The 12545-nt window shown below is 41.0% G+C and overlaps 1 protein-coding gene across 3 annotated transcripts in view; it reads left to right on the top strand.

Annotated features, from left to right (window-relative positions):
- Positions 1–12545, top strand: part of LOC308470357 (E3 ubiquitin-protein ligase RNF213-like) — a 92525-nt gene that overhangs the window by 64233 nt on the left and 15747 nt on the right. For all 3 annotated transcript variants that reach the window (XM_080993511.1, XM_080993510.1, XM_080993509.1), the window contains 17 exons: positions 439–578; positions 1613–1767; positions 2174–2392; positions 3337–3518; positions 4302–4422; positions 5120–5220; positions 6043–6225; positions 6407–6564; positions 6653–6755; positions 6988–7102; positions 8491–8707; positions 8878–9074; positions 9651–9773; positions 10456–10566; positions 10854–11096; positions 11321–11402; positions 12440–12474. In XM_080993511.1, the coding sequence (XP_080849637.1) occupies positions 439–578; positions 1613–1767; positions 2174–2392; positions 3337–3518; positions 4302–4422; positions 5120–5220; positions 6043–6225; positions 6407–6564; positions 6653–6755; positions 6988–7102; positions 8491–8707; positions 8878–9074; positions 9651–9773; positions 10456–10566; positions 10854–11096; positions 11321–11402; positions 12440–12474 (2485 nt within the window). The remainder of the gene's footprint in view (positions 1–438; positions 579–1612; positions 1768–2173; positions 2393–3336; positions 3519–4301; positions 4423–5119; positions 5221–6042; positions 6226–6406; positions 6565–6652; positions 6756–6987; positions 7103–8490; positions 8708–8877; positions 9075–9650; positions 9774–10455; positions 10567–10853; positions 11097–11320; positions 11403–12439; positions 12475–12545) is intronic.

Below are 12545 nucleotides of genomic sequence, written 5' to 3'. Positions count from 1 at the left end.
CTAGTCGGGGTGTGTGTGTATGTATGTAGGGGTTGTGAATTGCTATCCTGTGGGACCAAAGAGAGTTCTCCAGACCTGTAGTATCCTTTTATTCCATATGTTAATTATAGTGTCTCTGAAATGCATCCACTACATTCATTCATTCATTCATTCATTCATTCATTCATCCATCCATCCATCCTTATGGAATAAGTTATTGAGGCAGCCCTCATACTAATTGTATCCTGTAATCCATTCATTCTGCATTCATTGTTTCTTTTTCTATATAAACAGATTGCATTTTACATGCACCTTGATTAAAGGCTGGCCTTATGATCTATTTTTTGTGTTTTTTTAATAGTAATGATTAATAGATTAAAGAAAAGTAAAAGTAAGTTTCCCCGCTTGGTAATGGAATTCTACCAACTTTCTGATTGATTTTGCATGTTTCTTGCCCAGCTCCCAATCCAAGACAATTCTGGTGGAGAATTCCTTTCAGGTATTTACAGATGCTGGCAATGAAATACCCTTCAGCTGGAGGATAAAGGATTTTTTGGAAGACCTTTGGGTTCAAGCCCCATATGTCATTGGTGATGAAGGTGAGAGTGCAGGGATGACATTGAAACTGGTGTCACTCATAGGAACAATTAGATAAATGTGTCAAATGGATCTGAAGGCAATAATGAGGCACCATCCCTTTTCGATGTTTGTTATGGGGTTCAGCTGCTGTCCTCTATGGTTCTATTTGCCAAAAAAAGCCCCAAAATGGACATTTTGCTGTTTTTCTGAAATCCCCCCCAGGCTCTGTTTTCCCCATTGGAATCCTGTTCGCAAATTCTCCCTTCGTAGAGAAGGTGATTGAGAGGGCGGTGGCACAACAATTGCAAGTGCTCTTGGATGAAACATGCTCTCGGCCCATTTCAATCTGCATTCAGGCCTGATTATGTGACTTGATTTGGTCTTGGTCATCCTAATTTATGACCTTTATCAGAAGGAGGACAGGGGAGTGCAACCCTATATTCTTATTTGATCTTTCAGTGGCTTTTGGTTCTGCTTATGCAAGTTTTTAGTCCCTGAGCATCTTCTGTTTCTAATTGCTTTTATAGGCATATCCTAAAGTATACAGACAAATGTTCCTACTGAAAATTTACTGCATATCCAAGAATGTCCTGGATTTATGTCCAGGACATGACAGTCCTAGCTGCTAGACTTGCTAGCTGCTAAGAGCATTGCTTTGGGACTAAAGGAGTGATTTGGGCCACTTTTCTGGTGCAATGTCAAATTTTCTATTTCTCAGTAGTTACCAAAAGACTTCTTCATAAACGACAAACAGCTTTCAATGTTTTGGGTTATGAGTCTTACAAAGTAAAGGGTCATCATACTTTTAACTTTTGAAATAGGGCCGTGCCACTGCTGCATGATATTTCTGGGAGATATTTATTTATTGAAGCATTTATATACTATCCTATCATAAAATGTCAGGACATTTTAAACAATATAAAAAGCAATACAAAACAACCTTTAAAATGACTGGCAATTCAAGAAGATTCATGCCTATTGGCATAAAGAGATACTATGGCATTTAAAATTCCCATCTAATCTAGTTTCCTCCCATTGTACTCCTGACCTGCAGGCCATGCGGAGAAGTTTGTAGGACTCTTTCAGAAGACACCACTGGGGCAGCATATTGCTGGTCTCTCTGCTGAAGAAAGAAACATCATTTTCCACTGTTTTATCAGAGACTATATCCGTCTGATAATGCATGTGGCCTCTCCGAAGGAGCTAAATGTGAGTATACCAGTAAGGGATGTTGAGCTGCTTGGAAGAAAGCATGTGTCAGTTGCTACGTTCACAATTTGTGTGCTGTAGCATCTGCAAGAAATGGTATTGCTGGTAGTTGTCTTTCATAAATATAAGTCTGCTTTGTCAAGATACTGGAAGCGTTAACCACCAGAATTACCTACCAACAAGGTTTCCCTGTAAGTACCAAGCTATTTTTAAAACAAAAACCTAACCTAAATAAGAGATTATAGCCATTGTAACACTGAGATTGTTAGGACATTTATCTAATAACCATTTGGTTATTAAGAAAAAAAACACAAAAGCAACTTTGAAGAAATTAGATTGCTTCAACCAGATATGTGATTACTATAAGAATTCACTTATTTATAAAGACTTGTTGTTCAATTTCCAGTTGCTGCAGACAGCTCTCTTATCATGCATAGAGGAAATGAAGGCAGCCTCGCCCAGTGCGGAGGAGGAGGTGCTGCCCATCTCCTGGATCCATCTTGGTTACCATCAGTTTAGTAGTCGTCTGCAAAACCTTTCCAGGATTCTTGCTGTGAACCCTGAGGTGCTCAATGCTCTCACTGAACATATTGAGAAAGGAGGCAGCCTCTTGCATCGCCAAATGGTAGGAATCACGTTGGGTGTGTGGTAATATTTTAGAAAAAAACACAGCCTCTGAAGTACATGGTATTCTTCCGTTGCTTTTCTAAAGTATTAGGAGAAACTATACTGCCTTTAAGGAGAGGTACTAAACATCACACAAGGCTTTAACACGTCCGTATCTGCTATACTCCTAATAACAAAGCTAATCAACATAGTGCCCTGCATCTTTTGTTGGGCTCTGACTTGAATTAGCCTCAACCAGCATTGCCTCTCCCAGGGATGATGGGAGTTGCAGTCCCAACAACATCTGGAGGGCGTCCCATTGGGCACCTCTGTCTTAACAGTGCATCTGCCCTACTGTGAGAAAACGAAGATCTTCTATGAGCTTGTGAACCAAATGATTTATACATAATTGCAGTGCCAAACAGCCGTGCAATCAATCTGTTGTGGACATATGTACAGTGAGCATATTCCACAACTCTCCTGAGATGTCTGTGGAAGATAAGATTAGAGATTATGCATGGGGGATTATGCAAATACTCCCAAGGCAGAATTACGGTGAAAATTGCTGGACTGAGAGCAATAAGGTGAAATTGAATAGTTAGTGTAAAATTCTATGGAAGGAAGAAAATACAGGTGTTAAAGGTTGGGTGATGGAATGTGCCCTATTTAGAATAGAGGGTAAAGCAGGACATTTGTTTTAAAAGAAATAGATGGGATAAACAGAAAGGAAACCAACTATACACACTGCGGAAGTGTCATTACGTGTTTATGAAACTGGTAATGCGGATATCGTCATAGTTCTTCTCAAGTTCTGATGCCAACTTACTCAAGGGAGAGGGATATTTATTTTCTGTAACTTGCTTAGTTAAGGGGGGCATACAGCCTTACTAGTGTCTGAAGCGAATGTATTTTTCTTTACTATCCATGTCTGTATTAAAGCCCTGTTCATGCCTGATTGCTTAGGTTTTGGATGTGCTTGCCGCAATTGCTTGTACTGAGATGTTGGAAGAAAAACTGCTGAACTGCAAATCTCAAACATGGCTCCAGCAGGTGAAGAAGCTTCAAATGCCAATTGAACTTGTGTGTACAGCAAACTACTTTCAAAGCAATGAGAGCCAATGTGACCAGCTGCTCCAGGAAGTCAGGTAGGTCTGAGAGGCAAAATATGAATTTAAAAGTATAGTAATGTTTTCCTTGAGATTAATTGCATATGACATTGTCACTTGGTTACATTGCTGTTTCACCCATTTGAGCTGTTGTGGTAGTCACCCATTTGCAAAGCTGCTTCCCTCTTAATACCCTCAAATCCCAGATTACATGTTTCCTGTGTTATCACACGCACACACAACTTAGTAAGTGGTATAGTGGTTAGAGAGTCAGACTAGGAGCTGGGAGACCAGGGTTCATCACCTCGCTCAACCCTGAAGCTCACCTTTCCTACCTCACAGGATTGTTGCAGGGATCAAGGAGGGGGAAAGAACCTTGTATGCCACCTTGAGGTGGGATATAAATGCAATAAATAGTAAAAGTAAAATGCTATTATGGAATCTACAAAGGAATATGGAATGAAAAAAATTACAGTAGTCAAGTGGCTCTGTGAGCCTCCGAATTGAAGCTCAGTGGAACAGATGTAGCTTGTTAAGTAAAAGAATAGTAAATGGAGAGGCTGTGCATCTGTGCTGCTGCACTCACTTGAGTACTGGCCCTCTCCTTAGTTACATTTTACTAGTGGGTTACTAGTCTTTTCCAAATCAAGTCTTCAGTGCCACTGAATTTTATGACGTGCTCTGCAAAAGGCAGTGATGATCCCTTCTTATACAGCAGGAGTCATCCCTCAATCCAGTCATCTGGTACTTTCTTCCTACTTTCTTGTCGTTGTCCCCCCCCATATATAAATAAGCCATAACTCACATTTCTCTTTGAAACAGGAGCCGATGGAATCGGGTTTTCTCAGTCTCTCTCTTTGTGGAACATGTGCTACTTGGAGCAGAAAAGGCGATCCCAGAGATGGTGGATCTGATAAAGCAATACACCACAAGGCTTGGAAAGGTAAGGACCCTTTTTGCATTTGGAGGGAAACATCACTTTAAGAAACATCCTTTGCTTATTTGGCTGGCCATAAACAAGTTAAATATGTACCAGTTTTATTTCAGCACTCAGAACTTGCTTTTCTGTTCATAGGTAGAATGGCACTTCCAATTTGTAAGACAGAAACAGCAATAAGCATAGTGCCTCAAATGCCTAAAAAAGAGATATGTTTTAATCTGTTAATGTCGATGCTAGGCAGGCCTCACGGGAGATCATTCTATAGCTGGGGAGGGGTTGTGTACACATAATACTTGTAAAGCACAGTAGAAATGCATTCTTTCCATCAAAGAATTCTAGGTACTGTGGTTTGTTAAAGGTTTATGGGAACTGTAACCCTGTGAGTGGTAGACTGCAGTGTCCAGAATTCTTTTAGGGGAAGTGTGTTTCAAAACTTCTTTAAAGGTATAGTGTGTCCACATCCTAAGTCTTATTGAACTCTGCCCTTCTGCAAAGACATGTATCATTGCTGTAGTAAAAATAATGTAATAAAGTCAGTTGGAGTAGCTTATTTGGCTAGCTTGTTAAACCCAGTTAGAACAAATGCATGTTCTGCTATTGCAGTTACCGTAGCGATAAATGTGCAGACTCCTGTGGTTACTGCATTGTTTGCCTACATTTGAGGGCCTCTTCCCATTCACATTGTTTTTATTCTTTTCAGTGTTTCCAGTGGAATTCTGACATCAAAACTCTTAACACATTCACTGCAGTGATGAAAGTGTTGTGCGACTGCAAGAATGAAATCAGTTCAGCATTTTGCAAGTAAAGCTTTTGGGATGTGTGAGGAGGGCTGGGGGAAAGGCAGTTTGTGGGGAAGCAGTGGGATATAAGTTAAATGTGAAAGGAGAAAGATAAAAAAAATGACATTAGGTGAACTGAAATCTTTTGAGAGCTGTGGGAGTTTGAGAGGGGGAAAATTAAATTAAAGGCCTTATTTATTTGGCATCTCTGGGTGAGCAGATTTTGCCTAAAATGGGATGACTGACTCATAACACCTCCAGAACCAATGTCTATACTTATTGATTAAAACTAAACTATGGAACTCCCTGCAAGAAAAAAATTGCGGTGATGAAGAGTCTAGTGATTTCCTAAGAGGAGTTAGATACAGTGGTACCTTGGTTGTCAAACTTAATCTGTTCTGGGAGTCCGTTTGACTCCTGGAACTGTTGGACACCCAAGGCGCGACTTTCAACTGGCTGTAGGAACTTCTTGCACTCAATTGGAAGCCGTGACGGACATTCAGCTTCCGAAAATCATTCGAAAACTGGAACACTCACTTCTGGGTTTTTGACATTTGGGGCCGAAAAGTTTGGCAACTAAGCTGTTCGAAAACCAAGGTTTCACTATTGGCAGAAAATTTTGCCAGCAATTGACAAGTGATTACACCAAATTTCACCTTTTTATGACTTGCAGCCCCTATGCTAGCATTTTGTGATTCTGGGGGCAGGCAGGGCTCAGTAATTTTCAGTTCTCTCAAATGGACCCTGAAAGGGGAAGGGTATAAAGTTTGAGCATCCCTGACTTCAGCAATGGGCTCTACAATTAAATATATGATCACATTAACTGTGGCTCTTGAATTCACAGGTATGGCTTAAGAGCGTGTCCAATATGTATGGGAGATCCTAAGGACCCAGTCAACCTACCTTGTGATCACGTATATTGCCACAGTTGTATCAAACAGTGGCTGGTGGCAGGACAGATGTCCTGTCCGCTTTGCCTGGTTGAACTACCAGAAAAATATTCTATTGAAGTATCCAAGGAGCTCAGGTAATGCCTTCTTCTGATTAACAATCTATAATACTGGTAATGATTTAGAGACACTGGTCTTAATTTCTGAGGACTTAATATAACCCACTAGCTATGCATTTCTTAGCATTTACACACGCGCTTTGTGGTGCAAGTTGCGGAGTTGACCAGATATGTAATGGCTTGTGCATTTTCTTCACAGTATTTGCATAGAAAAAAACACCCAGTTCCGTAAGTTTTGCAACAGTTTTTTCATAGACCTGGTTTCTACTATGTGCTTCAAAGACAATGAACCCCCAGAAAAAGCTGTGATCCAGATGCTGCTGAAACTCCTGTTTTTCCATACAAAGCCTTTGAGAGGTACGTGCACAGGATCTTTTATCAGCTGTCTTGTCTTGAATAAATAGACTTTTCCATGTCTTTATGCAGTGTTTTATTACTTCTTTAGGAAACCCCAGGGTGCATACAAAATCTCTGTCCCCTTTTAACGATGTGGTAGATAAAACTCCTGTAATTCGTTCCGTCGTGCTAAAGTTGCTTCTAAAATACAGGTAAGGACTTTCAATTGGGATTTTCAACTACCCTGCTGCTTCTTCAGCGTTTATCCCACTGATGCATGTTTTCGTTAAATTGAAGTCCTTGTGGTTCTTTCCTGGGTTCAGCTATTGCTTTTCAGAAACTCTTGCTGGCTCTCACCTCGGCTCTGTTGTACAACTGAAATGCATACTTCTGACAGTGGAAATCTTTCATTTTGAGTAAGGAGAGTTTTCTCTGTTTCTATAGCTTCAACGATGTGAAAGTCCATGTACAAAATTATTTATCAGAAGTAGAATCAAGCGGCATCCTAGACAAAGATGATAAAACAAAAGTGTACGTGCTATTTGTCAACTGCCTTGAAGTAAGTATACTTTCCAGTTTCCTTGTTTACTTTGCAGGGGTGACCTGGCCCAGTGGTAGAATCTTAGGTCATTCCAGAATCTTAACTTTTCAGAGACATGGAAGAGATAGTATAGAGCAAACATTGCCTGCTGCACATGTGTGCTGGAAGCAAATAGACTAGATCAGAAGGTGCTTGTGATTAGATTTAGTCATTTGCAGTTGACTTCTGTGGCACAAACAGGATTTCCTCATCATCTAAGCTTACACACCACATTTTGTTTATATATTTACCAAGCTGTCAGCTGATGGATCAGGTAGGAGGGAAATACCTTTCCTTACTCGACAAAGCCTGGCACAGCTTTTGCATTAGCATCAAATTCAAAAATTTCAAAATTGAAATGAGCCAGTGTGGTGTAGTGGTTAAGAGCAGTAGACTCGTAATCTGGTGAACCGGGTTCGTGTCTCCGCTCCTCTACATGCAGCTGCTGGGTGACCTTGGGCCAGTCACACTTCTTTGAAGTCTCTCAGCCCCACTCACCTCACAGAGTGTTTGTTGTGGGGGAGGAAGGGAAAGGAGAATGTTAGCCGCTTTGAGACTCCTTCGGGTAGTGATAAAGCGGGGTATCAAACCCAAATTCAAACTTAACTAGCACTTGGGAAAGATTGAGGGCACAAGGAGAAGGGGACGATAGAGGACGAGATGGTTGGACAGTGTTCTCGAAGGTACCGGCATGAGTTTGACCAAAATGCGGGAGGCAGTGGAAGACAGGAGTGCCTGGCGTGCTCTGGTCCATGGGGTCACGAAGAGTCGGACACGACTAAACAACAACAACAACAAACTAGCACTGTGTGTTTTGATTATTGGAGATGGTAGCAATTTCACCCCCTGATATTATTTTGAAAAGCAGTGAGTGACAAGCCATAATGACGATCATGAGTCATTCTTGAAACATTTGGAACTGTGTGACTTGCTTCTTGATAAGCAAGCCTCATAGTTGTTCGGCTTCCTAAAATTGCCACAGCCCCTACTTGTTTGCTTTTACCTGAGTATTGAACATGCCCACGGAGCATTTGCCTGGACTAAGACTGCAGTCCTAACCCCTTACCTAGGAGTAAACCCCACTGAATTCAGTAGTACGTTTGAGTAGACATGGTTAGGATTGCATTGTAACTGGTGACCAAAATGTTTCCCGATTGGTTTATTTATTTCTAAAGCACCACCAGGAAGCAGAAAAAGCTTTGCAAGCTGGCATACCTGTCGGCTCGGTGGCATTCCATGTACAAAATGGTGTGTGTGTGCTTGCATGTCCGCAAAGGTGCAAACTACAAATGCAAGAAGTTTAAACAGCTTAAACTGTATGGTATGGAAACTTAGTTGTAACCAGGAAACATGGTTTCATTTTTCAGGATTCTATGTGTGAGAAATCAGGAGCCTCCTCTGAGGAAAGCAAAGCAAACCGGCTAAGAGAGGATGGGCGTTTCCTGGAAAACTACTTACAGTGGAGCAGCAACAGCGGTGACACCCGTCAAGAAGCCACCATCGAGTATTTGCAGGGTGTGGCCCACATCCAGCTGTGCTTGGACAGGGCTGCAGAGCTGCTCTTTGAGCTTCATGGAGCTTCAGGCAAGTGGGATTATGGTAACCAAACAGGAATGCAAATGTACCAAAGAAATGGCATGTGAAAGAGTTCCTGGTGCTAGATGATTTTTGTCTGTCATACACTTTTAAAATTGTGACCTTTCTATAGCACAGCATAGGGAATAAGGCCTTGTTTTCTTTCTCTCTCTCTGTAGATGGTAGTGAAGAAACAGAGAAGCAACTCTACCTGCAGAAAGTGAAGCGCTTCTGCTGTCAGACTAAAAATGACTGGTATAGAGTTTACCTTGTCCGAAAGCTTACTAATCAGTATGGAATGGAGTTCACACAGAGGCTTTCCAGTGAACAACAGTATCTCTGGGTATTTCCATCGGAAGTAATTAAACAGCAACAGGTAATACATAACTGTCTCTATCGTTAATAAATTTGAGATGTTTATTTCTGAGCTATGGCTTGGTACACAAGGGCCAAATGGAATGGCTCTTAAGAAGGAATTTGCAAAAATAAAAGGAATTTGTTTTGCTTACATTGAGATTTCACCCTCTAAGCTAAGATTTATTCACTCAGGCCTTTGGTAACTAAGCTGGTTTCTATGGTGGTGCTCATCTTTTTGTGAGATAGGTAGGACTAATTTTATTCAGTGAGCATTTTAGGTATATTGTGCTATACATGCTTTAAATTTTCTGGTTTTAGTTGTTTTAATCAGTTTTTTTATCTTGTAAGTCACTTGTATTTTTTTGTAAAAAATGTAACTAACAAATATATGTAATATTAATAAGCAAAATATATTGCTTTGGCTAAAGAGCCTCGTGATAACTTAGAATGATTGGGCAGGCATCTATTACCCTTCTGAAGTTTGAAATTCAACTGCAGATTTGTTGGGCAGATTCTGTCGTTACAGCACATTGTTTAGAATGTGCTTTCATATTCACACTTTTTAAAAATGGGACTTGGTATTTTGTGGCCTCAGAGTCATCAGCACAATCAGATGGATCGGTTCCTGGTATGCGGCAAAAACTACAGAGTGGTTCGTGATGCTTTGGGAAAAGCAATAATAGAATGCCAGGCAGATGGTATTGCAGCAGCCCTGAAGGTAAAGCCATTTATTTTGATTTCATATATTCCTGATGATTTTTTCTTCCCTCCTTCCTTTGTATATCTCAGCTCTATTAACAAGGTTTTCTGGCTTACTATTGGTGTCTTTAAGTTGTCCAAACCCCAAATATTCACCTGTGTTCTACTGTTTACTACTTGTACTTATCAAATGACAAGCCATTCTTGCATTGGCTGGAGTATCGGGGCTGAATTTCAGCGCGCTACATGTTGCATTAGAAACATTGACTCTGCTTATAAGTGATGGACTTCCTTTACTGTGCCATTTTGTAGTGTCCTTCATATGTTCTCATCCAGATCTGGGTGGGTCTGCTACCTACAGGAGAAATTTGGCAAATAAAGAAATCCCAATTGAAATACCCTTGCCATAGGTGATGGAACCTTACTGGCTACCAGATTGGAACAGTGTCAGAGAAACATTTACAAAAGTTGTGCCTTTAGTGTCCTTTTTGGACACATCTAGAGATATATTTGGACTGATGCACTAGATGAAATCTTTGTGACCTGGTACCATTTCATGTGGGCGTTTTCTGTAGCAATATCCATGACTGCTAATAGCCAAAGATGAAAGCTTAACTATTGATAATCTCTCGTTTCTTGCCCTCTTCTCCACCCTGCCCCACCCCCAATCCCAGCCTTGTAACTTGTGCCTTCTTTTTCAGGCATGCAATGTCTCCAAGTCTGTCCAGGCTGTTCATTTTCTCTTGGCTGTCTTCAGAGAGTTCACATCTCTGTATGGATGCAAGGAGCAGAGTCTTCATCCGAAGCAGGAGGTAAATGCCTTTGTCTTGGTGCCAGTTTGCATGTTGCCTTGTGCACATGTGCTGCTTCTTTAGGAGAGAGGAAGATTTAGGATATCAATTATAGAACTGAGCAAAGGTGGTCGTTTCCCCCAACTTTCATTTAAAAATCCATTGAAAGGCATTGACCTATATGCATTATTAATCATCTTCCAAACAGTTGATCATCTTAGTTGGCCATAGTTCATATGAAGATTGAAGTGAGTCTAGTTGACAAATCTCACCTTACTTTTTGAAAAATAATTTCCTTCTTATTTCAGCAACGTGATGTTATCAAGGAGTTCATCCAGAGCTCCAACGTTCTTCCTTCTCCAGAGCTGGAGAGATTTGCAGAATCTCTGATGGATAACCATCTCCCCTCACTGGCACTAAGCCCCCAAGATTCCAGCCGCAAGAGGGTAGTGATTGAAATGGCAATTCACACTGCTGCTGTCTTGCTGTCTGGCCAGAATCGAATCCTTGAACCTCTAAGGAATCTGGCCTTCTCACCTCATACCATGCAGGTAAAGTAGTGAATGTTCCGTTTTCCTTTGCAATTCCCATCAGTTCCTGCACTCATTACTGTTTTACTTGTCTGCCATCACACAGAAACAGCCCTCTCCTGCATGCAAGCATAACACACTTTAGCACTTGGCGAAAGATTTCAACTGAAGATCTTAATACATGAGCAGGAGGGCACTGCATATTATTCTAGTTCCACTTTGATATTCTCCTTCTCCCCTTCTAGGGTGCTTTTCTGCCAACAATGCCAGAAGACTTACTGGCTCAGGCTGTGGGATGGGTAGCAGGAACAGGACTTCGATGGTATAGTAAGTACCATGCTCAAGCTTGGGAGCAGTCTAGAGAGCTATTTTTTCCCAGTGGTGTCTTGTCCCCCGAAAACGGTGGAAATAATCCAGGGTATGATGGGCATTGCTTCCATATATTACTCTCCTGTCAAATTACTGTGTCGTATCCATTTAGGCACAAAGACATGGTTAAGTGTCAGTGGGTGGTACCCAATTCACTCATTCTTTTAGTGCAAGGATTTCCACTTCCGCAGCAGATCCCCCCCCCCGTCTTTCCTCCCTATGCACCCCCGTGACCTCTTCTGAACAGCTTCAGGGGGTTGAGGGAACCCCAGAACAGCCCACAGTCATTGTGCTGACAGAATGAGCTTGTTGAATACCACCCAGTATGGACTTTTAAAAAAGAATCTTGATAGTAGTGTTAACTTCTCAGAAATGTGAAGTAGTAATAAAAAAAAAAACCTTTAAATGTACTTTGTGCAAGTGAAATAAGCAGACCTGAAACATTCCAAGATATTTTGATGTGTACCATGGGAACAAGTAGCAGATTGATAGAAATATCCTATTTGTTTCTGAAAGCATCCAGAGGTGTTTTGAGATCAGATTCTGTTGTCAGAATTAGCAGAAATTTGTTCATATTTGCCCCATCGTGCATCAGTTTGCACTAGTTTACATTTTATTGCATTTGCCATTTTACTGCCCAGTAACTTAGCTTGAAGAGAATAAAAAAATTCCTTCCAGTAGCACCTTAGAGACCAACTAAGTTTGTTATTGGTATGAGCTTTCGTGTGCATGCACACTTCTTTCTCTCCCCAGGGAGGTTTGCCTGGCACCATCATTATACACCTTTAGGCGCCTGCCAAAAACTCTCCACTTTAGACAGGCCTTTGGTTGATTGACATCCGATGCCCTTTAAAAAAGGGGGGGTTATTGGGTTGTTTTTGTTTTTATTTTGTTATGTATTTTGAGATTTTATATTGTGAACTGCCCTGTGACCTGCAGGTAAAGGACAAATGAATGAATAAGTAAATAAATCCTTTCTCTTTTTTCCAAATCAGCATGTCCAAATGGCCATCCCTGCACTATTGGAGAGGTAAGAGCTTTCACAGATTGTGTGTGTATTCTGGTTTATTTCTTTAAAAGCAGTCTGTGCTACAGTTTGTG

Source organism: Podarcis pityusensis, assembly GCF_964106645.2.
Source record: "Podarcis pityusensis genome assembly, chromosome: 2".
Classification (NCBI taxonomy): Eukaryota; Metazoa; Chordata; class Lepidosauria; order Squamata; family Lacertidae; genus Podarcis; species Podarcis pityusensis.
Note: the sequence above shows the minus strand (reverse complement) of the source record. Positions and strands in the feature narration are given on the sequence as shown.